Genomic DNA, 24278 nt, shown 5'->3' on the forward strand with positions numbered 1-24278 from the left:
AGTACTGAGGGAGGGGCGGTACTGAGGGAGTGTTGGAGCGGCAGTACTGAGGGAGTGTTGGAGGGGCAGTACTGAGGGAGGGGCGGTACTGAGGGAGTGTTGGAGGGGCAGTACTGAGGGAGTGTTGGAGGGGCAGTACTGAGGGAGGGGCAGTACTGAGGGAGGGGCAGTACTGAGGGAGGGGCAGTACTGAGGGAGGGGCAGTACTGAGGGAGGGGCGGTACTGAGCGAGTGTTTGAGGGGCAGTACTGAGGGAGTGTTTGAGGGGCAGTACTGAGGGAGTGTTGGAGGGGCAGTACTGAGGGAGGGGCGGTACTGAGGGAGTGTTGGAGGGGCAGTACTGAGGGAGTGTTGGAGGGGCAGTACTGAGGGAGTGTTGGAGGGGCAGTACTGAGGGAGTGTTGGAGGGGCAGTACTGAGGGAGGGGCGGTACTGAGGGAGTGTTGGAGGGGCAGTACTGAGGGAGTACCGCACTGAGGGAGTACCGCACTGAGGGAGCACCGCACTGTGGGAGGGGCAGTACTGAGGGAGCGCCGCACTGTCGGAGGGGCGGTACTGAGGGAGCGCCGCACTGTCGGAGGGGCGGTACTGAGGGAGCGCCGCACTGTCGGAGGGGCGGTACTGAGGGAGCGCCGCACTGTCGGAGGGGCAGTACTGAGGGAGCGCCGCACTGTCGGAGGGGCAGTACTGAGGGAGCGCCGCACTGTCGGAGGGGCAGTACTGAGGGAGCGCCGCACTGTCGGAGGGGCAGTACTGAGGGAGCGCCGCACTGTGGAAGGGGCAGTACTGAGGGAGTGCCGCACTGTGGGAGGGGCAGTACTGAGGGAGTGCCGCACTGTGGGAGGGGCAGTACTGAGGGAGCGCCGCACTGTCGGAGGGGCAGTACTGAGGGAGCGCCGTACTGTCGGAGGGGCAGTACTGAGGGAGCGCCGCACTGTCGGAGGGGCGGTACTGAGGGAGCGCCGCACTGTCGGAGGGGCGGTACTGAGGGAGCGCCGTACTGTCGGAGGGGCAGTACTGAGGGAGCACCGCACTGTCGGAGGGGCAGTACTGAGGGAGCGCCGCACTGTCGGAGGGGCGGTACTGAGGGAGCGCCGCACTGTCGGAGGGGCAGTACTGAGGGAGCGCCGCACTGTCGTAGGGGCAGTACTGAGGGAGCGCCGCACTGTCGTAGGGGCAGTACTGAGGGAGCGCCGCACTGTCGGGATCGATGGGGGGGGGACACTTGCACTGGGGTAAAGCTGTGCCTGGCACTTGGTGGCTTCTGGGGAGATCTATCCCTTGTGGCTTCTAGAAGTCAAAATGGATCGAATTAAATTTGCGAAGTGAGTGAGAGCTTGGGCTGGGCTGGGGTTACACTTTCCAGGGAAACTTCAGGGTACAGCTTATCCTCCAAGGGGACCAATCAGGGACAAGTGGCGGCCATTTTTACGGTACAAATAAACGCATTCAATATTTATTCCTTATCCAACGTCTCGCAACAGATGATCTGGGTCATTATCACATCGCTGTGTGTGGGAGCTTGCTGTGCGCAAATTGGCGTTTCCCACATTACAACAGTGAGCGCACTTTGAAGAAGTATTTCACGGGCTGTGAGGCGCTTTGGGACGTCCTGAGGGGGGTGAAAGGCATTGGAGAGATGTCGAAAGACCTGAAGTTCTGCAGAGTTGAAACGAAATGAACTGCGGGATGATGAGAACAGTGGGTAACAATGATCTTAATTTCCCGCTGCAGATCACCCAGGAGATAACGGACGAGAGTCGGATGTTCCGTGTGCTGGGCACCCAGAGGTGAGGATCTGTCTGTCGGCAGTGTCCTGTATCGGTGGGGCTTACCCCGGGGGGCAAGGGGGGGGGATAGGAGAGAGGCAGCTTGCTCAATCCGGATTAGCCCAGAGCGCCTCCCCCCACCACCCCCTGCCGATTGGGCAGGGGGGTCATCGGCACGTAGCAACAGCCAATCAGCGGCCCAATCGATCGCAGGTCCTCGGTGCGGTGCTGAGGCAAACCGAGCAGAAGGATCCCAGATACTGTTGCTGGTTGAGGGGGCCGGGGGAGAGCAAGCCGTCTTCAGCCGGGGGTGGGGTGGGGGGTGGGGGGGGGGGGGGGTGACCCCTGAGCTGTCGGGACGGGTCTGTGATCACTCCTGATCCCCGCTCCCCCTAACACCCCGTGACTCCCACCTTCCCACTGACTCCTGTGACGCCCCTGCAGTCGAATAGCCGGCCGCACTCGCGTCTGGAAACGGCGGGGTGGGGTGGGAGGGGGCGCAGAAAGCCGCGAGGCAGTGACTCCCGGAGAGGAAAACGCGAGAATGTTGTGAGGGGGGTGGGGAAGGGATAACAGCTGGGGAAGGTCATTCTACCCTCATTCGTCTGGGTGGGGGGGGGGGGGGGGGTTTGGGCCAGGGGTGTGGGGAGAACGTGCCGGTGACCCATGTATGGGCACCACGCCCCTCCCTGCTGCCAAGGCAGCGACAACCCCCTCCCCACACATTACCCCGAGGAGCAACTGAAGGCAGATTTTAAAGGGGAAAAATCGATGGAGCAACACCACCATCTCCTGGTGGAACATGAGAACTGCAGGGACTCTGAGAAAACCACAACTGCAGCCAAAACCTCTCTAAAGGGGAAATCTCAACCCCCCCTCACCCCGACATCCCTTCTGTTGGGTGATACACCACAGAACGAGGCTGTTCAGCCCCTCGAGCCTGTTACACAGGAACAGGAGGAGCACATTCAGCCCCTCGAGCCTGTTACACAGGAACAGGAGGAGCACATTCAGCCCCTCGAGCCTGTTACACAGGAACAGGAGGAGGCCCATTCAGCCCCTCGAGCCTGTTACACAGGAACAGGAGGAGCACATTCAGCCCCTCGAGCCTGTTACACAGGAACAGGAGGAGGCCATTCCGCCCCTCGAGCCTGTTACACAGGAACAGGAGGAGCACATTCAGCCCCTCGAGCCTGTTACATTAGGAACAGGAGGAGGCCATTCAGCCCCTCGAGCCTGTTACATTAGGAACAGGAGGAGGCCGTTCAGCCCCTCGAGCCTGTTACATTAGGAACAGGAGGAGGCCGTTCAGCCCCTCGAGCCTGTTACATTAGGAACAGGAGGAGGCCATTCAGCCCCTCGAGCCTGTTACATTAGGAACAGGAGGAGGCCATTCAGCCCCTCGAGCCTGTTACATTAGGAACAGGAGGAGGCCATTCAGCCCCTCGAGCCTGTTACATTAGGAACAGGAGGAGACTCTCAGACATTCAACCAGTTTATGGCTGGTCTGTGACCTAACTCCACTGACCCGCGTTTGGCCCATAACCCTGAATACCTTTGGTTAACAGAAAGCTATCAATCTGGGATTTAAAATGAACAATTGACCCCCAGGACCGATTGCCGTTTGCGGGAGAGAGTCCCAAACCTCTCCCACCCTGTGTGTGTGTCGAAATGTTTCCTAATGTCAATCCTGAAAGGTCTGGCTGTAACTTTCAGACTGTGCCCCTCGTCCGACCAGCGGCAATAGTGTCTCTCGATCTACCCCTCTCTGTTCCCCTTAATACCCTGAAAACTTCGATCCGATCGCCCCTTAACCTTCTACAGTCCAGGGAACACAACCCCAGTTTGTGTAATCTCCTCGTAACTTAACCCTTGGAGTGCGGGTAACATTCTGGTAAACCCCAGCTGCACTCCCTCCAAGACCAATATACCCTCCCTAAGGAGTGGTGGCCCAGTACTGCTCACAGTGCTCCGCTGGATCAACACGCTCCCCACCACCTCCAACACTCACTCCCTCCACCACCTTCAACACTCCCTCCCTCCACCACCTTCAACACTCCCTCCCTCCATCACCTTCAACACTCCCTCCCTCCACCACCTTCAACACTCCCTCCCTCCACCACCTTCAACACTCACTCCCTCCACCACCTTCAACACTCACTCCCTCCACCACCTTCAACACTCACTCCCTCCACCACCTTCAACACTCACTCCCTCCACCACCTTCAACACTCACTCCCTCCACCACCTTCAACACTCACTCCCTCCACCACCTTCAACACTCACTCCCTCCACCACCTTCAACACTCACTCCCTCCACCACCTTCAACACTCACTCCCTCCACCACCTTCAACACTCCCTCCCTCCACCACCTTCAACACTCCCTCCCTCCACCACCTTCAACACTCACTCCCTCCACCACCTTCAACACTCACTCCCTCCACCACCTTCAACACTCACTCCCTCCACCACCTTCAACACTCACTCCCTCCACCACCTTCAACACTCACTCCCTCCACCACCTTCAACACTCACTCCCTCCACCACCTTCAACACTCACTCCCTCCACCACCGGCGCCCCCTGGCTGCAGTGTGCACCGTCTACAAGATGCACTGCAGCAACTCGCCAAGGCTTCTTCGGCAGCACCTCCCAAACCGTGACCTCTACCCCCTAGAAGGACAAGGGCAGCAGGTCCATGGGAACACCACCCCCTCCACGTTCCCCTCCCAGTCACACGCCATCCCGACTTGGGAATATATCGGCTGTTCCTTCATCGTCACTGGGTCCCAATCCTGGAACTCCCTCCCGAACAGCACTGTGGGAGCACCTTCACCACACGGACTGCAGCGGTTCAAGAAGGCGGCTCACCACCACCTTCTCAAGGGGCGATTAGGGATGGGCAATAAATGCTGGGCCTGGCCAGCGACGTCCACATCCCAGGGAACAAATTCAAAAAAAGGTATGGTCTAACCAGGGCTAATTGTGTGTAACAATTCAAAATATATTCAATAAATACTGGGACAGGTGAAATGTGCCGGGGCTGTGGGGAGAGAGCAGGGGGGGGGGGGGGGGAGTGGGACTGATTGGATCGCTCTGTCACAGAGCCGGCACAGCACGGGCTCCATGGGATCCTCCTGTGCCGTGTGTCACACTATTACCTCCTGATGTCGATGCTTCTCTTCCCACAGGGATATTATTCTGGAGAGCACGCCTACAGCCAACCCGGCAGCTCACGGCAACCTCTACATCCTGACGGGGCACGAGAGCACCTACTGACTCCAGGGGCAAGGGGAGAAATACACCAATGACCCCCCCCCCCCCCCAGATGTTGGGGGTGCCAGCGTGTGCGACTCTCAGAGGAGGAGGAGGAGGGGAAACTTTGCTCCGAAGTCGGAAAAGTCTTTTGTTAATTATTATTTAAGGGCCGTGTAAATGTGTGCATTAAATAAAAGCTAAACATCAGACGGAGCCGTCATTGGTGGATCTGACAGGTCGCAGGTTCGGTGAGCAGGCAGTTAGTTGGGTGGTACACGGGAGTTTAATGTGGGGAAATTGGAGGTTATCCTCTTAGGGAGGCAAAATAGGAATATTTCTTAAATGGAGAAAGATTGCAAAGTGCCGCAGTACAGCGGGACCTGGGGGTTACTTGTGCATGAAACACAAAAGGTTAGTATGCAGGTACAGCAAGTGATCAGGAAGGCCAATGGTATCTTGGCCTTTATTGCAAAGGGGATGGAGTATAAAAGCAGGGAAGTCTTGCTCCAGTTATACAGGGTATTGGTGAGGCCACAGCTGGAGTACTGCGCGCAGTTTTGGTCTGAGGAAGGATATACTTGCCACAGAGGGAGAGCAGCGAAGGTTCACCAGACTGATTCCTGGGATGGGGGGGATTGTCCTATGAGGAGAGATTGAGCAGACTGGGCCGATATTCTCTGGAGTTTAGAAGAATGAGAGGGTGATCCCATTGAAACACACACAATACTTACAGGGCTTGACAGGGTAGATGCAGGGAGGGTGTTTCCCCCCCGGGGCTGGGGAGTCTAGAACCAGGGGTCACAGTCTCAGGATAAGGGCTCGGCCATTTAGGACGGAGATGAGGAGGGATTTCTTCACTCAGAGGGGGGTGAATCTTTGGAATTCTCTGCCCCAGAGGGCCGTGGAGGCTCAGTCTTCGAGGCCGAGATCGGGAGATTTTTGGATATTAAGGGAATCGAGGGATCGGGCGGGAAAGTGGAGTTGAGGTCGAAGGTCAGCCCCGATCTGATTGGATGGTGGAGCAGGCTCGAGGGGCCGAATGGCCAACTCCTGCTCCTGATTCTGATGTGTTTATCCAGCCTCCCCTTAAATACATCGATACTATTCACCTCAACCCCTCCCTGTGGCAGCGAGTTCCACATTCTCACCGCTCTCGGGGTAAAGAAGTTTCTCCTGAATTCCCCATTGGGTTTATCAGTGACTGTCTGATATTGGTGGCCCCCAGTTCTGCTCTCCCCCAAAAGGGGAAACATTCTCTACGTCTACGGTAAGTTAGACAAAAGCATGTTTTTAAAGGTTATGAGTAAAGTGTGTGCACATACCAAACGTTTAATAATATCGGGCTGGCAGTCCCTGGACAGGAATAAAAACAGACAATGCTGGTAATCTCAGCGGGTCGGTCAGCGTCTGTGGAGAGAGAAACCGAGTTAATGTAACGGGTCAACAACCCTGCGTCAGAACTGGGAAAAGTGAGAGAGGTGGAACAGGTTTTAAGCAAGTGTAGGGGAGGGGGAGGGGAGCGACTGGGAAAGGGGAGGGGCAGGGAGGGGGAAGGGAGGAGGGGCATAGAAAGGGGGAGGAGCGGGGAGGAGGGGCAGGGAAGGGAGGAGGGGCAGGGAAAGGGGGAGGAGGGAGGGAAGGGGGAGGGGAGGGGGGGGAAGAACAAAAGGGAAGGTGTGTGACAGGGTGGGAGGCAGGAGAGATTCGAGACAAAAGGAGATGGGAATGGGACAAGTTAAGAAACAAAAGATGTGTCTATAGAGGGTGTAAATGGAGAATCATCGACAGCTGCCGTGGGCAAAGAGAGGGGCAGGGGTTACACTCTGAAATTGTTGAACTCCATGTTGTGTTCAGAAGGCTGTAAAGTGCCCAAACGAAAGATGAGGTGCTGTTCCTCGAGCTTGCGCTGAACTTCACAGAAACATAGAAACTAGGTGCAGGAGCAGGCCATTCGGCCCTTTGAGCCTGCACCACCATTCAATAAGATCATGGCTGATCACTCCCTCAGTACCCCTTTCCTGCTTTCTCTCCATACCCCTTGATCCCTTTAGCCGTAAGGGCCACATCTAACTCCCTTTTGAATATATTTAGTGAATTGGCCTCAACTACTTCCTGTGGTAGAGAATTCCACAGGTTCACCACTCTCTGGGTGAAGAAGTTTCTCCTCATCTCGGTCCTAAATGGCTTACCCCTTATCCTTAGACTGTGTGACCTCTGGTTCTGGACTTCCCCAACATTGGGAACATTCTTTCTGCATCTAACCTGTCTAAACCCGTCAGAATTTTAAACGTTTCTATGAGGTCCCCTCTCATTCTTCTGAACTCCAGTGAATACAAGCCCAGTTGATCCAGTCTTTCTTGATATGTCAGTCCTGCCATCCCGGGAATCAGTCTGGTGAACCTTCGCTGCACTCCCTCAATAGCAAGAATGTCCTTCCTCAGGTTAGGAGACCAAAACTGTACACAATACTCCAGGTGTGGCCTCACCAAGGCCCTGTACAACTGTAGCAACACCTCCCTGCCCCTGTACTCAAATCCTCTCGCTATGAAGGCCAACATGCCATTTGCTTTCTTAACCGCCTGCTGTACCTGCATGCCAACCTTCAATGACTGATGTACCATGACACACAGGTCTCTTTGCACCTCCCCTTTTCCTAATCTGTCACCATTCAGATAATAGTCTGTCTCTCTGTTTTTACCACCAAAGTGGATAACCTCACATTTATCCACATTATACTTCATCTGCCATGCATTTGCCTACTCACCTAACCTATCCAAGTCACTCTGCAGCCTCATAGCATCCTCCTCGCAGCTCACACTGCCACCCAACTGAGTGTCATATTGCCTGGCGGTGCAGGCTCGAGGGGCCGAATGGCCGACTCCTGCTCCTGTTTCTGATGTAAACACCGGAGATCGGTGGCGTGACGCAAACGTTAATTCGGCGACGCGGCCCCGATATTGGGCGCGCCGGGGCGGAAGGTGGAGACGGAGAGAATGCGACGTAGTCCGTACACTGGATGCCCCCCCCAGCCCCTCTCCCCTCACCATGGCAACCATTTCATCCCCCCTATTGCTCCCTCCCGCCTGCTTTCCCCAGCCTGCCCAGCGCCTGTCAAACAATAGATTTACCTCCTGCCCAGCCTCGCCCTGCCATTGGCTTCCTCCGCTGAGCCGACGTGACGTGCGGCCACCGCGACCAATCGGCGAGGCAAGGGCGAAGGCAGCTGGCCAATCGGCGCGCGGAGCGGGGCTGGCGCACGTGGGCAGCGGCCGCTCCGAAAAAGGGGAAACAAGCGTTTGGCCAGTGGTCCAATCAGAGAGGCGGGCTGAACGGCCGATTGTGACGTCTTTTGACCGACGTGGGGGGGAGAGGCCAATCAGAAAAGGAGAGGATCGTCCCGTCCAATCAGCGCGGAACAAAAAGGGGGGGGGGGGGGGGGCGGCGACAGTCTTGAGCACGAGGTCGATTGACGGACGTGGGGAACGGCCAATCAGAACGAGGGCGGGGGGGGGGGCCAGCAGCGCCGACCAATCGGGGGGTTGGAGAAAAGGGGGCGGCCATTGTCTCCGGCGCCACGTGCTTTGACGGACGTGGGTGGGCGGCCAATGAAAAGGCAGCGGGTTCAATCACCGCCGACCAATGGTGGGGTGGGTGGGGCGGAGAAAAGGGGGCGGCGAGTGTCTCCGGCGCCACGTGCTTTGACGGACGTGGGTGGACGGCCAATCAGAACGAGGGCGGGTAGGGGTGGGGGGGGGGCCAGCCGCGCCGACCAATGGGGGCGGAGAAAAGGGGCGGGTAAGTGTCCGCGCGCGACGTCGTTTGACGGACGTGGGCGGGCGGCCAATGGGAAGGCAGCGGGCTGCCGGCGGCGGCCAATGAGAGCGGAGGAAGGGAGAAGGGGGCGGGCACGCGGTGGGCAGGGCGCAGGCGTGGATTGAGGCGAAGGTCGGCCTTTGGAAGGGGGGGGAAAAGGAAAGCGCCGCGTCGCCAGAAACGGCCCCCGAATCGCTGAAGGAAACCCCCCGCCCGCCTCTTCTTTATCTATCGCGTCGTTTGATAAAAAAACTCCCTCCAGCTCACCTGATGGAGGAGCCGGGCCGCTTCTACATGATGTCTTCCTTCGGTCAGGCGCCGCGGGAGCGAGGTGAGCAAGGTCGGCACGGCCGCCATTCCCCGCCTTCTTCCTTCCCCCTCCTCCCTCCACTTCCGGTCGCGCCGACTGACAGCCGCCGGCGGCCAATGGCGAGCGACGGCGGGTTTGACTGACGCGCGGCGGGCCAATGGGACGTCGAGTCGCGCGGAGGGGGCGGGATGATGATGATGGATGGATGGGGGCGGGACTTCCGTCTGCCCGCTGGTGTCGGGGAGAAGACGATGATTTTTTTTCTCTCTCTCTCCGCCGGCCGCCATTTTGTGTCGATTCTTTTTTTTTCTGTTTAATTTTGTTTTCCCCGAGGAGGAGGGATGGACTAATGGAGAAAGCGGGGGGGGCGGGGGGGGCTTTACCTCAGCTCCGCGGCTGGGGGGGGGGGGCGCTTCACAACCCGTTTAACTCGGTTTAAAAAAAACAAAGGGGGGGGGGATGGGGGAGCCCCCAGGAAAGGCCGGGGATCCCGCTCTCCGCACTAGGCCGCGCCCTGCCTCCATTCTGTGTCTACATCACCTCTCCCGGCCTTTCAATAAATCCTCCCGTCAGCGTCACTCAAACACCTGGGAGCTCGTCCCTCGCTGGCCTGCCTGAGAGCTTGGATATCCTGTGTGTGTCTTACACTCCTATATATCCTCTGTGTGTGTCTTACACTCTCCTATATATCCTCTGTGTGTGTCTTACACTCTCCTATATATCCTCTGTGTGTCTTACACTCTCATATATATCCTCTGTGTGTCTTACACTCTCCTATATATCCTCTGTGTGTGTCTTACACACTCCTATATATCCTCTGTGTGTGTCTTACACTCTCCTATATATCCTGTGTGTGTCTTACACTCTCCTATATATCCTCTGTGTGTGTCTTACACTCTCCTATATATCCTCTGTGTGTGTCTTACACTCTCCTATATATCCTCTGTGTCTTACACTCCTATATATCCTCTGTGTGTGTCTTGCACTCTCCCTATATATCCTCTGTGTGTGTCTTACACTCTCCTATATATCCTCTGTGTGTGTCTTACACTCTCCTGTATATCCTCTGTGTCTTACACTCCTATATATCCTCTGTGTGTGTCTTACACTCTCCTGTATATCCTCTGTGTCTTACACTCCTATATATCCTCTGTGTGTCTTACACTCTCATATATATCCTCTGTGTGTGTTACACTCTCCTATATATCCTCTGTGTGTCTTACACTCTCCTATATATCCTCTGTGTGTCTTACACTCTCCTATATATCCTGTGTGTGTGTCTTACACTCTCCTATATATCCTGTGTGTGTGTCTTACACTCTCCTATATATCCTCTGTGTGTGTCTTACACTCTCCTATATATCCTGTGTGTGTGTCTTACACTCTCCTATATATCCTCTGTGTGTGTGTCTTACACTCTCCTATATATCCTCTGTGTGTGTTACACTCTCCTATATATCCTCTGTGTGTGTCTTACACTCTCCCTATATATCCTCTGTGTGTCTTACACTCTCCCTATATATCCTCTGTGTGTCTTACACTCTCCCTATATATCCTCTGTGTGTCTTACACTCTCCCTATATATCCTCTGTGTGTGTCTTACACTCTCCCTATATATCCTCTGTGTCTTACACACTCCTGTATATCCTCTGTGTGTGTCTTACACTCTCCTGTATATCCTGTGTGTGTCTTACACTCTCCTGTATATCCTCTGTGTGTGTCTTACACTCTCCTATATATCCTGTGTGTGTGTCTTACACTATCCTGTATATCCTGTGTGTGTGTCTTACACTCTCCTGTATATCCTGTGTGTGTGTCTTACACTCATATATATATATATCCTCTGTGTGTGTCTTACACTCTCCTATATATCCTCTGTGTGTGTCTTACACTCTCCTGTATATCCTCTGTGTGTGTCTTACACTCTCCTGTATATCCTCTGTGTGTGTCTTACACTCTCCGATATATCCTCTGTGTGTCTTACACTCTCATATATATCCTGTGTGTGTGTCTTACACTCTCCTATATATCCTGTGTGTGTGTCTTACACTCTCCTATATATCCTCTGTGTGTTACACTCTCCTATATATCCTCTGCGTGTGTCTTACACTCTCCTATATATCCTCTGTGTGTGTCTTACACTCTCCTATATATCCTCTGTGTGTGTCCTACACTCTCCTATATATCCTCTGTGTGTCTTACACTCCTATATATCCTCTGTGTGTCTTACACTCTCCTATATATCCTCTGTGTCTTACACTCTCCTATATATCCTCTGTGTGTGTCTTACACACTCATATATCCTCTGTGTGTGTCTTACACTCCTATATATCCTCTGTGTGTCTTACACTCTCCTATATATCCTCTGTGTGTGTCTTACACTCCTATATATCCTCTGTGTGTCTTACACTCTCCTATATATCCTCTGTGTGTGTCTTACACTCTCCTATATATCCTCTGTTTGTCTTACACTCTCCTATATATCCTCTGTGTGTGTCTTACACTCTCCTATATATCCTCTGTGTGTGTCTTACACTCTCCTATATATCCTCTGTGTGTCTTACACACTCATATATATCCTCTGTGTGTGTCTTACACTCTCCTGTATATCCTGTGTGTGTCTTACACTCTCCTGTATATCCTGTGTGTGTCTTACACTCTCATATATATCCTCTGTGTATCTTACACTCTCCTATATATCCTGTGTGTGTGTCTTACACTCTCCTATATATCCTCTGTGTGTCTTACACACTCATATATCCTCTGTGTGTGTCTTACACTCTCCTATATATCCTCTGTGTGTGTCTTACACTCATGTATCCTCTGTGTGTCTTACACTCTCCTATATATCCTCTGTGTGTGTCTTACACTCTCCTATATATCCTCTGTGTGTGTCTTACACTCTCCTATATATCCTCTGTGTGTGTCTTACACTCTCATGTATCCTCTGTGTGTGTCTTACACTCCTATATATCCTCTGTGTGTGTCTTACACTCCTATATATCCTCTGTGTGTGTGTATACTCTCTATTTATATATATATATATATATATATATATAAAATCTGTGTGTGTGTATACTCTCTCTTTATTTATATATATATATATATATATAATATAGTCTGTGTGTATAGAATGTCCTCTACACACAGACTATATATATATATATATATATATACATTGTGTGTGTATATATATATATATGGATATACATTGTATATATATATGTGGATATACATTGTGTATATATAGAAACATAGAAAATAGGTGCAGGAGCAGGCCATTCAGCCCTTCTAGCCTGCACCGCCATTCAATGAGTTCATGGCTGAACATGAAACTTCAGTACCCCCTTCCTGCTTTCTCGCCATACCCCTTGATCCCCCGAGTAGTAAGGACTTCATCTAACTCCCTTTTGAATATATTTAGTGAATTGGCCTCAACTACTTCCTGTGGTAGAGAATTCCACAGGTTCACCACTCTCTGGGTGAAGAAGTTTCTCCTTATCTCGGTCCTAAATGGCTTACCCCTTATCCTTAGACTGTGACCCCTGGTTCTGGACTTCCCCAACATTGGGAACATTCTTCCTGCATCCAACCTGTCCAAACCCGTCAGTATTTTAAACGTTTCTATGAGGTCCCCTCTCACTCTTCTGAACTCCAGTGAATACAAGCCCAGTTGATCCAGTCTTTCTTGATAGGTCAGTCCCACCATCCCGGGAATCAGTCTGGTGAATCTTCGCTGCACTCCCTCAATAGCAAGTATGTCCTTCCTCAAGTTAGGAGACCAAAACTGTACACAATACTCCAGGTGTGGCCTCACCAAGGCCCTGTACAACTGTAGCAACACCTCCCTGCCCCTGTACTCAAATCCCCTCGCTATGAAGGCCAACATGCCATTTGCTTTCTTAACCGCCTGCTGTACCTGCATGCCAACCTTCAATGACTGATGTACCATGACACCCAGGTCTTGTTGCACCTCCCCTTTTCCTAATCTGTCACCATTCAGATAATAGTTTGTCTCTCTGTTTTTACCACCAAAGTGGATAACCTCACATTTATCCACATTATACTTCATCTGCCACGCATTTGCCCACTCACCTAACCTATCCAAGTCACTCTGTAGCCTCATAGTATCCTCCTCGCAGCTCACACTGCCACCCAACTTAGTGTCATCCGCAAATTTGGAGATACTACATTTAATCCCCTCGTCTAAATCATTAATGTACAATGTAAACAGCTGGGGCCCCAGCACAGAACCCTGCGGTACCCCACTAGTCACTGCCTGCCATTCTGAAAAGTACCCATTTACTCCTACTCTTTGCTTCCTGTCTGACAACCAGTTCTCAATCCACGTCAGCACACTACCCCCAATCCCATGTGCTTTAACTTTGCACATTAATCTCCTGTGTGGGACCTTGTCGAAAGCCTTCTCAAAGTCCAAATATACCACATCAACTGGTACTCCTTTGTCCACTTTATTGGAAACATCCTCAAAAAATTCCAGAAGATTTGTCAAGCATGATCTCCCTTTCACAAATCCATGCTGACTTGGACCTATCATGTCACCATTTTCCAAATGCGCTGCTATGACATCCTTAATAATTGATTCCATCATTTTACCCACTACTGAGGTCAGGCTGACCGGTCTATAATTCCCTGCTTTCTCTCTCCCTCCTCTTTTTTTAAAAAGTGGGGTTACATTGGCTACCCTCCACTCGATAGGAACTGATCCAGAGTCAATGGAATGTTGGAAAATGACTGTCAATGCATCCGCTATTTCCAAGGCCACCTCCTTAAGTACTCTGGGATGCAGTCCATCAGGCCCTGGGGATTTATCGGCCTTCAATCCCATCAATTTCCCCAACACAATTTCCCGACTAATAAAGACTTCCCTCAGTTCCTCCTCCTTAATAGACCCTCTGACCACTTTTATATCCGGAAGGTTGTTTGTGTCCTCCTTAGGTGAATACTGAACCAAAGTACTTGTTCAATTGGTCTGCCATTTCTTTGTTCCCCGTTATGACTTCCCCTGATTCTGACTGCAGGGGACCTACGTTTGTCTTTACTAACCTTTTTCTCTTTACATACCTATAGAAACTTTTGCAATCCGCCTTAATGTTCCCTGCAAGCTTCTTCTCGTACTCCATTTTCCCTGCCCTAATCAAACCCTTTGTCCTCCTCTGCTGAGTTCTAAATTTCTCCCAGTCCCCAGGTTCGCTGCTATTTCTGGCCAATTTGTATGCCATTTCCTTGGCTTTAATACTATCCCTGATTTCCCTTGATAGCCACGGTTGAGCCACCTTCCCTTTTTTATTTTTACGCCAGACAGGAATGTACAATTGTTGTAATTCATCCATGCGGTCTCTAAATGTCTGCCATTGCCCATCCACAGTCAACCCCTTAAGTATCATTAGCCAATCTATCTTAGCCAATTCATGCCTCATACCTTCAAAGTTACCCTTCTTTAAGTTCTGGACCATGGTCTCTGAATTAACTGTTTCATTCTCCATCCTAATGCAGAATTCCACCATATTATGGTCACTCTTCCCCAAGGGGCCTCGCACAATGAGATTGCTAATTAATCCTCTCTCATTACACAACACCCAGTCTAAGATGGCCTCCCCCCCCTAGTTGTTTCCTCGACATATTGGTCTAGAAAACCATCCCTTATGCATTCCAGGAAATCCTCCTCCACCGTATTGCTTCCAGTTTGGCTATACATTATATATGGTATACATTATATATCTATATGATATACATTGTATATATATGGTATATATATGATATACATTATATATCTATATATATATGATATACATTAGACATCTATATCTATATATGATGTACATTATATATATCTATATGGTATACATTATATATCTATATATATGATATATATCTATATATGATATACATTGTATATCTATATATATATTATACATTATATATATATATATATGATATACATTATATATCTATATATATATATACACGATATACATTATATATCTATATATATATATATACGATATACATTATATATCTATATATATGATATACATTTATATCGTATATATATATATATAGATATATATATAAATGTATATCCTCTTAATTTATATCATTGTTTTTTATATATATAGTGTTTTAAATAGTCTATATATATATATCCTCTTTGTTATCATATATATATATATATATAGATATACATTAATGTATATCCTCATTTGTCATCTTTGTTATATTTTTTATATATATATATGTGTGTGTGTGTATATCCTCTGTTTTTTTATAGTCTGTGTATAATGTATATCCTCTACACAGACTATATATATAGTGTGTATGTATATCCTGTTTTATATATATATATATATATATATAGTCTGTATATAATGTATATCCTCTTTGTGTGTGTGTGTTAGTGTATATTCTTGTGTGAACATTCTTATGTTCATATATATTATATATATATTATCCTCTATATTATATATTATATAGACATAGAAACATAGAAAATAGGTGCAGGAGTAGGCCATTCGGCCCTTCGAGCCTGCACTGCCATTCAATGAGTTCATGGCTGAACATGCAACTTCAGTACCCCCTTCCTGCTTTCTCGCCATACCCCTTGATCCCCCTAGTAGTAAGGACTACATGAATTGGCCTCAACAACTTTCTGTGGTAGAGAATTCCACAGGTTCACCACTCTCTGGGTGAAGAAGTTTCTCCTCATCTCGGTCCTAAATGGCTTACCGCTTATCCTTAGACTGTGACCCCTGGTTCTGGACTTCCCCAACATTGGGAACATTCTTCCTGCATCTAACCTGTCTAAACCCGTCAGAATTTTAAACGTTTCTATGAGATCCCCTCATTCTTCTGAACTCCAGTGAATACAAGCCCAGTTGATCCAGTCTTTCTTGATAGGTCAGTCCCGCCATCCCGGGAATCAGTCTGGTGAACCTTTGCTGCACTCCCTCAATAGCAAGAATGTCCTTCCTCAAGTTAGGGGACCAAAACTGTACACAATACTCCAGGTGTGGCCTCACCAAGGCCCTGTACAACTGTAGCAACACCTCCCTGCCCCTGTACTCAAATCCCCTCACTATGAAGGCCAACATGCCATTTGCTTTCTTAACCGCCTGCTGTACCTGCATGCCAGCCCTCAATGACTGATGTACCATGTCACCCAGGTCTCATTGCACCTCCCCTTTTCCTAATCTGTCACCATTCAGATAATAGTCTGTCTCTCTGTTTTTACTACCAAAGTGGATAACCTCACATTTATCCACATTATACTTCATCTGCCACGCATTTGCCCACTCACCTAACCTATCCAAATCACACTGCAGCCTCATAGCATCCTCCTCGCAGCTCACACTGCCACCCAACTTAGTGTCATCCGCAAATTTGGAGATACTACATTTAATCCCCTCGTCCAAATCATTAATGTACAATGTAAACAGCTGGGGCCCCAGCACAGAACCTTGCGGTACCCCACTAGTCACTGCCTGCCATTCTGAAAAGTATCCATTTACTCCTACTCTTTGCTTCCTGTCTGACAACCAGTTCTCAATCCACGTCAGCACACTACCCCCAATCCCATGTGCTTTAACTTTGCACATTAATCTCCTGTGTGGGACCTTGTCGAAAGCCTTCTGAAAGTCCAAATATACCACATCAACTGGTTCTCCCTTGTCCACTCGACTGGAAACATCCTCAAAGAATTCCAGAAGATTTGTCAAGCATGATTTCCCTTTCACAAATCCATGCTGACTTGGACCTATCATGTCACCTCTTTCCAAATGCACTGCTATGACATCCTTAATAATTGATTCCATCATTTTACCCACTACCGATGTCAGGCTAACTGGTCTATAATTCCCTGTTTTCTCTCTCCCTTTTTTAAAAGTCTTTGTGTATATATATTATATATATATAAAATATATCCTCTTCTGTTATATATGTTATATATATAAAATATGTCCTCTTCTGTTATATATATATATATATTTTTTATATATATAATATCTATCCTCTGTGTGTGTGTGTGTTGGTCTAAATATCCTCTTTATGTGTGTATATATCTCCTCTATTCTGTGTGTGTGTATTTACCCTCCGTCCTGCATGTGTGCACACACCCTCCATCAACTCATGGAAGGATGTGGAAAACCCAACTTTAAAATGCAAATATCTCCCCCCACGCCCACAAAAAAAAATTCATTCCAAAAGAAGTGGTCATGCTACTCACTGCCTGAAAGGGGGGTAGAGGCAGAAACCCTCACCACATTTAAACAGTACTTGGATGTGCACCTGAAGTGCCGTAACCTACAGGGCTACGGACCCAGAGCGGGAAAGTGGGATTAGGCCGGGTAGCTCTTGGTCGGCTGGCACGGACACGATGTGCCAAATGGCCTCCTTCTGTACTGTAAAGTTCTTTGGTTCTATTCTATGATTCTTGGTTTCCAACCATTTCCTCAGCCCTGAGATTCTGCCTGAAAATCACTCTTGCCGTATCCCCTGTGACGTGCTAGGTGGTCAGGGTGTCGTCATCATCTTGCTTTCAAGCCAAAAAAAGGATGAGTTCACAGATGCTTCAATAAAGGACCGAATATTCCAGATCCCAAACTACATCCTGAAGGGTGGAAGATGCCTGTGCGTGGATATTTTTAACGTGGGGTGGCCATTGCACACCAGCCACCACACGGGCTTGACAGAGCTAAGTCTTAGTCCAGTGGCAAGCGTTAACCAGGACGACTGGAGACCAGCTCTGCTGCACGGACCCAGTGCGTGCACATATCGCAGTGTGGGCTGGGCCGTGCTGCCCCTGGGCCCCGATCACATCGCTCCACGATCACTCGCCGTTCCTGCTGGAGCTCCCCGCGTGCCAATCAGCGACCTGGACCTTGGTGACGTTCAATCCAGTCGCCCTCTTCACAGCCATCGCTCTCCAGCATGCGCTGTACCTTGAAGTGGTGCTGCTCCTTTGAAGGTCCCGACCTGCTGCTGATCTGTGCAGGTCAGGGCCGTGGGGTGAGGATAAGGTGAAACTGTTTGACTTGACATGGCCTGTCCCCTTAAGGCCACTGCTCACCACAGATAAGGACCACTGGTCACGTACTCATTGGGTGGAGGGTGGCATCTGCCCGAGGGAGAGGGCAGAAAATGACTGGCTTTTTCAGGCTTATTCATTTGCTGTGTCCAGAATAGTTTTTAGATCATTTCTCAATGTTTTAACGGGCTGGGTGCCTGATGTAGTTCATGTGTTACCATCTTGCTTATGGATTCCCAGTAGGGCTGCAATCACGGCGAGCTTCAGTGACCTGGAGCTGCCCACCGTCACACCATTCTCTAACCACTTGTTCCGAGTTCTGTACACAATGTGCAGACTCCCTTGTGTGCTCCAGAGTTGAAGTAAAGGCCAAGAAACCTTCGTAGTTTGCATAGCTGGAGAAATAGTATAAGGTAGCCTTGTGAATGCGAGTTGGTTTCCTTACTGCACTGTTTGGATTGGTCGGTTTAAAGGAATAACACGTTCTTTGGCCGCCCTTTGACATCGGAAGACTGTTTTCCGTGCCTCCTGCTGCCTTCAGTAACCAAGATTTGTCGGGTAAAGTCGTGGGTGGGTTCTTCCTTTTACATTAGAGCTGGCTCTGGAGGCAATGGTGTATTATAAATGGGGCGCTTGTGTGTGTGTCCAGAGGAGGAAGACCCATGTCGAGAGAATTCTGCTCCTGACCTCTGGAGTCAGAATTGTTCAGGCTGTGCCTTGTTTGATATCAGCCCAACATTTGATAGATTGCAGTGACGGGCTTGTGGAATTTTCCTATTCCAGATTGGACCTCCTTTATCCAGAACCCCCTCGTCCGGAACCATTCCCGGCCACCAGGTGGCGCATGCGCAGAACTCCGACTTGAGCAAATTGAAGTCCATACTCGCTGTTGACTCCCGTAATCGCTGGCGTGACACCGCGATCCACCACCCCCCCCTCCATGATCTCTCTGCCGCACTCCCAGCCCCAAGCCAGCCAGCCAGCCCACGATATCCCCTTGCTCAGTATCTGTACCATCCAATTTAACGTGACCATCCCTCGTCCGGAAAAATCCCTTATCCAGAACAGGCCAGGTCCTGAGGGCTCTGGATAAGGTAGGTTTAACCTGTACCCTGTATGTCCACTGGAGCTGTGAGAAGCATGCAGCATTACTGGGAGCTTCCTAATTTTATGCTCCCAAATTTGGGTTGTGTCGGAGTATTTTGAGTTGTACAAGTAATGTCTCGCCTTGTGTGCCGTCGTCTTCCCCCACCTCCAATGTGCTAAATAATCTTGGTAACAACATCGTGGCTGTCCCAATATCTGGGGCGATCCACAGTCTGACTAGCAAAGTCCCAAACACGGTGCAGGCATCTCTGTCAGTCCTGCAGATGTGCAGTTGTCCGACTGTTTGAATGGTCCCCTGCTGTACGACCGATGTGAATTCAGGACAATGGGGAATTGGGTTGGGTTACAGAGTAACAGTCACAGTACAGTGGGCTGGGTTGCTTCTTTCTGTGTATTAGAGAAATGTATGAAATAATTGTAACTATTAATCTTGCCACACACTAAGCTTGTTTCTGCAAATCTGTGGGAGGCCTTCCTTCTGGCTGTGTGTGTGTTGAACTTCCAGTTGGCTGAATATTGTGAAATGCATTTACTGGACTGCACATGAGTACATGTTGCATCACAGCTACTGGTGGTTTAAATTTATGTACTGAGACATTTTACAGGGTTATTATGGAAAGGACGGTGAATTGGAAATGGGAAATAGTATATTAGGAACCGATTTAAAACTCTAGGAATTAACCCCCAGCTATTGAATCTTGGAACTTTTATTGATGAGAAACTAAGGTGTTTGGGTGAGCGAGTGTTGGGGAGCCTCTCCGTCACTTGGCTATAAGTGGGTAAGGTGACCTCTTCTATTTCGTACCCGTCACATTGTTGTCACTAAGATTACAGTGACGTTGAATGTAGAATTGTGCATAATCTCGTGAATAAAGAGATTCTGCTACAGGAGATTGAGCAGCAGGGGCGAGAGCGTCGGCTTTTTCAATGAGTTTAGTTGTGTCTCAACCCCAAAGAAGACTTGGCAGATTTGCGTCCGATCCGGCATTCGCTAAGGTGCCACATTACTGCACAAGATAAAAGTTCATGGGGTTGGGGGTAATATATTATCATGGATAGAGGATTGGCCAACTAACAGAAAACAGAGTCGGGATAAATGGGTAATTTCCGGTTGGCAAACAGTGACTAGTGGGGTGCCTCAGGGATCAGTGCTGGGGCCTCAGCTGTTTACAATCTATATTAATAACTTGGATGAAGGGACCGAGTGTAATGTAGCCAAGTTTGCTGATACAATGATGGAAAACAAGTTGAGGAGGACACAAAAAAATCTGCAAAGGGATATAGACAGACTAAGTGAGTGGGCACAAATTTGGCAGATGGAGTATAATGTGGGAAAGTGTGAGGTTATCCACTTTGGCAGGAAAAATAAAAAAGCAAGTTATTACTTAAATGGTGAAAAATTACAAAGTGCTGCAGTACAGCGGGACCTGGGGGTACTTGTGCATGAAACACAAAGGGATAGTATGCAGGTACAGCAAGTGATCAGGAAGGCTAATGGTATCTTGGCCTTTATTGCAAAGGGGATGGAGTATAAAAGCAGGGAAATCTTGCTACAGTTATACAGGGTATTGGTGAGGCCACACCTGGAGTACTGTGTGCAGTTTTGGTCTCCGTATTTACGAAAGGATATACTTGCTTTGAAGGCAGTTCAGAGAAGGTTCACTTGGTTGATTCCGGAGATGAGGGGGTTGATTTATGAGGAAAGGTTGAGTAGGTTGGGCCTCTACTCATTGGAGTTTAGAAGAATGAGAGGTGATCTTATCGAAATGTATCAGATTTTGAGGGGGCTTGACAAGGTGGATGCAGAGAGGATGTTTCCACTGACGGGGGAGACTAGAACTAGGGGGCATGGTCTTAGAATAAGAGGCCGCCCATTTAAAACAGATGAGGAGGAATTTCTTATCAAAGGGTTGTAAATCTGTGGAATTCACTGCCTCAGAGAGCTGTGGAGGCTGGGTCATTGAATGGATTTAAGGCGGAGACAGACAGATTTTTGAATGATGAGGGTTGTGGGGAGCGGGCGGGGAAGTGGAACTGAGTCCATGATATTGAATGGCAGAGCAGGCTCGAGGTGCCAAATGGCCGAGTCCTGCTCTTATTATGTGTTGTGTGTTTGCTTGGACAATTTCTGCCAGCGTTGCAAGGCCTTTGTTCCCTCTCTGTCTCTCTCTGCGCGCATGTTCTCCCGATGGTCGAGCGCTGTGCCAGCTCTGTGTTCTGACGCTCGGTTCTCCTTGTTGTTTCAGATGACTTTGGGCAGAAGAGGAGGAAGAGGAGTCGCTGGAGCAGCGAGACGTCGGATCAGAAGACGGTGATCCCGGGCATGCCGACTGTGATCCCACCAGGTCTGACCCGGGAGCAGGAGCGTGCTTATATCGGTAAGGATTCTTACTGCTCTGCTGCCAATTTACTGTCTCATATATAATCCACGTCTTAACAAAAAAATAGTATCATCATCTTAGAGAGGCATGTATTACAAATGTTCATGTGCAAAACTTTTAAAAGTTGCGATGTATTTGCTTTAATCTCACTGTTAAGTTATTGAATATATTGGGGATGCCACAATAATTAGTTTTAACTTGGTGAGCTTTTACCAAACAGTTGCCTTCTCATTTTTACGCTCATGGCTTCTGCTTTTACAGATGTTGGAACAGGATATTTTTTAATGTCACTTTGCAAATGAATTTAGATTCTGTGCTCCTTTCTGTTTGATCCAGCCAAAGTGTTGTCACTAGGGTCTTGGCAAACTTTAACCATGGGGTTGTGAGAGACGGCCAGTGGAACTTGAGGGGTAATGCACAACAATTTTAAGATTAACGTCTGCCCCAAACCTCGGAGAGGGCATTCCTGAGGTATTTCACACCAGGGCGGAGCGTTGATGAGTACCAGTCACTGGCGGGAGAGGGCTGGGGGATGAATTGAGAACATGGGAACTCGGCGGGCATTGAGTTGTCCTGTCCTGCAGTCTTGGTACCAAGGAGCCTAGTGACAACGCTGCACGAGGGCAGGGGTCTCCTTAGCGCAGATTGAGTGTGGTGCACGTCATCGGGGTTTGATTTTAAAAACTGGTGTTTACCCAAACGCCGAAGGCAGACTCTTGAGCGGCCCATCGAGAGGTTTATCGGGCAGTCCACCAGCACGTCCAAAGTGCTTTGGGAGCTGGAAGGCAGAAAAGCGCATCCTGAATTGGCAGGTCAAGTTCATCGGCAGCCTTACAATCCTCTGTGCCTCGAGGTCTATTGTTGTAAGCACTGGGTACTTGGCCAAATACATCTCCCAGTGCAGGCAGTCGTTTAACAACAATCGATGTATCTAAACAGTTTCACTAGTGAATGTTATGTTATTGAAATTTTCTTAAAGGAATTTCTCCTCCCCCACCCACCTTTCCATTTAATAAGAGATCATTATTAAAAAGTTTGGGCTTGTTTGGCCTTTCGTCTGGTTACAGTTTTGTGTGGACTTGTACCTGCTTGCATGATCTCTTTCACTTCCGAATGCACAGGTGAATCCTTGATAATGGGTCTAAGATTTGAAGGAGGTGAGACTCCAACAAACGTTAACTATCCAGCTCTTTGCCTAATGATTTGATATGAATGTATTGCCTTAAGTTTCTCTTTATAAAATGGAAGTGTAATGTTAAACATTCAGGGTGACTATCAATCTCTACTTGAGCTTCAAACGGTTTAGTAGACAGTACTAATTGCTCCTGTGGTGTTTCGCTGTGGTACTACGTTGACAATTTCATTCTTTTTTTCATTGCACATTATTGTTGAAAGGATTCGCTTCCTAATCATCCTTCAACCGAACTGGGTGTTAATTGGCATATCCCAAAGGTCTGGGAGGTCTTGAACAAGATACCCCCCCCACTCCTGCCTTCCAATAAAACCCTGCGTTCGCCATCTTACAAAGCTTTGTCCAGCAGTCAAACAGTTTGAAAACTCAGCCTGTAGAAAATGCAGTGTTACACGGCTGTTTGTGGGTGAACCTTTTGTGCGTTTGTTGCTCGACTGTACTCTGCACTGTTCCCCCAGCCGACACGAGCCACTTGTTTTAGAATGACCCCCGTTTCGTATCGCTGACATTCAGCCTTTTCGTTGGGTGTCTGTGTGCCAGCGAGGCAAACCCAAGGCCCCGCCGAGGACGTTTGGGAAGCTGCCGACGTAAAGCTGTGCGTGCGCTCCCTTCGTTCCAGCAGGAAACCGGGATGGCCTTTATTCATGTGAAATTTTCCCAACAGAGCCATGTAAATGCAGCAATGCCAGAGGAGGCCGTTTACCTTGGCCTCGTTCCACGTTCACTGATTCTGGGTATCCGTCATTTCTTTTGGATCTGTGGAATTTCCACTTGGGGCCCCAATTCTTTTTGAAGAAAGAAGTGGGTATTCATTCGAACATAGCGCTGATAATGTGACCCCCCCACCCCGGATTATAATTTGTGTTCGTGCAAATGCTGAGTTGATCCGATCATTGGTTTGCATTCACTTGCAAAGTTTAACTGATCGCTCCCATTCCCCTTTCTCTGCCCAATACCTGCTTCTGAACAGCCATGCTGTAAATTCTGACCAGTAATCACCCTGCCACCATCGTGGTCGTACCCTTGAGCCAGGAGATCTGCACCAGACGGAAGGTTTATTGCCGCAGCTTTGTAAGATGGCAGTGTGTGTGTTAGCTGGAAAGTTGTGCAGAGTGTCCTTATTATAATCTGCTCACCTCCAGAGGTTGATGCTCAAGTGGGCTGGATAGTGGCCATTGCTAAGTCTGCTGATGCTGTTTCACAAATAGAACAACCTGTGCAAAATAAGATGTCTAGTAAACATTTGGTGTTTGTTTGTTAACCTCCGTAGACTAAAATGCTCCTCTTTTGATCCTGAAATGTAATTGAGTAACTGTTCTACCTTTGGTACTGGTATTGCAGTATCTCTGTTTTATTACACGACTGTTGGCCGATTACCATCCACCTGGGGAGTGAGAGTCTGTACT

The 24278-nt window shown here is 49.1% G+C and overlaps 2 protein-coding genes across 7 annotated transcripts in view; both read left to right on the plus strand.

Moving 5' to 3' along the window:
- The window catches only part of map4k2 (mitogen-activated protein kinase kinase kinase kinase 2), a 97631-nt gene extending 92398 nt beyond the window's left edge, over positions 1 to 5233 (plus strand). For all 3 annotated transcript variants that reach the window (XM_070868119.1, XM_070868120.1, XM_070868121.1), the window contains 2 exons: positions 1735 to 1790; positions 4960 to 5233. In XM_070868119.1, coding sequence (XP_070724220.1) covers positions 1735 to 1790; positions 4960 to 5047 — 144 coding nt within the window. In that variant the 3' untranslated portion in view covers positions 5048 to 5233. The remainder of the gene's footprint in view (positions 1 to 1734; positions 1791 to 4959) is intronic.
- A 3715-nt stretch (positions 5234 to 8948) lies between these two features.
- sf1 (splicing factor 1) overlaps positions 8949 to 24278 on the plus strand; it is a 42077-nt gene continuing 26747 nt past the window's right edge. For 2 of the 4 annotated variants that reach the window (XM_070868122.1, XM_070868124.1), the window contains exons 1-2: positions 8949 to 9179; positions 21546 to 21677. In XM_070868122.1, coding sequence (XP_070724223.1) covers positions 9110 to 9179; positions 21546 to 21677 — 202 coding nt within the window. In that variant the 5' untranslated portion in view covers positions 8949 to 9109. Of the gene's footprint in view, positions 9180 to 21545; positions 21678 to 24278 lie in introns of those variants that run through there. The other 2 variants (XM_070868123.1, XM_070868125.1) reach the window with 2 other exon arrangements.

This window comes from Pristiophorus japonicus, chromosome 27, assembly GCF_044704955.1.
Source record: "Pristiophorus japonicus isolate sPriJap1 chromosome 27, sPriJap1.hap1, whole genome shotgun sequence".
Lineage (NCBI taxonomy): Eukaryota > Metazoa > Chordata > Chondrichthyes > Pristiophoridae > Pristiophorus > Pristiophorus japonicus.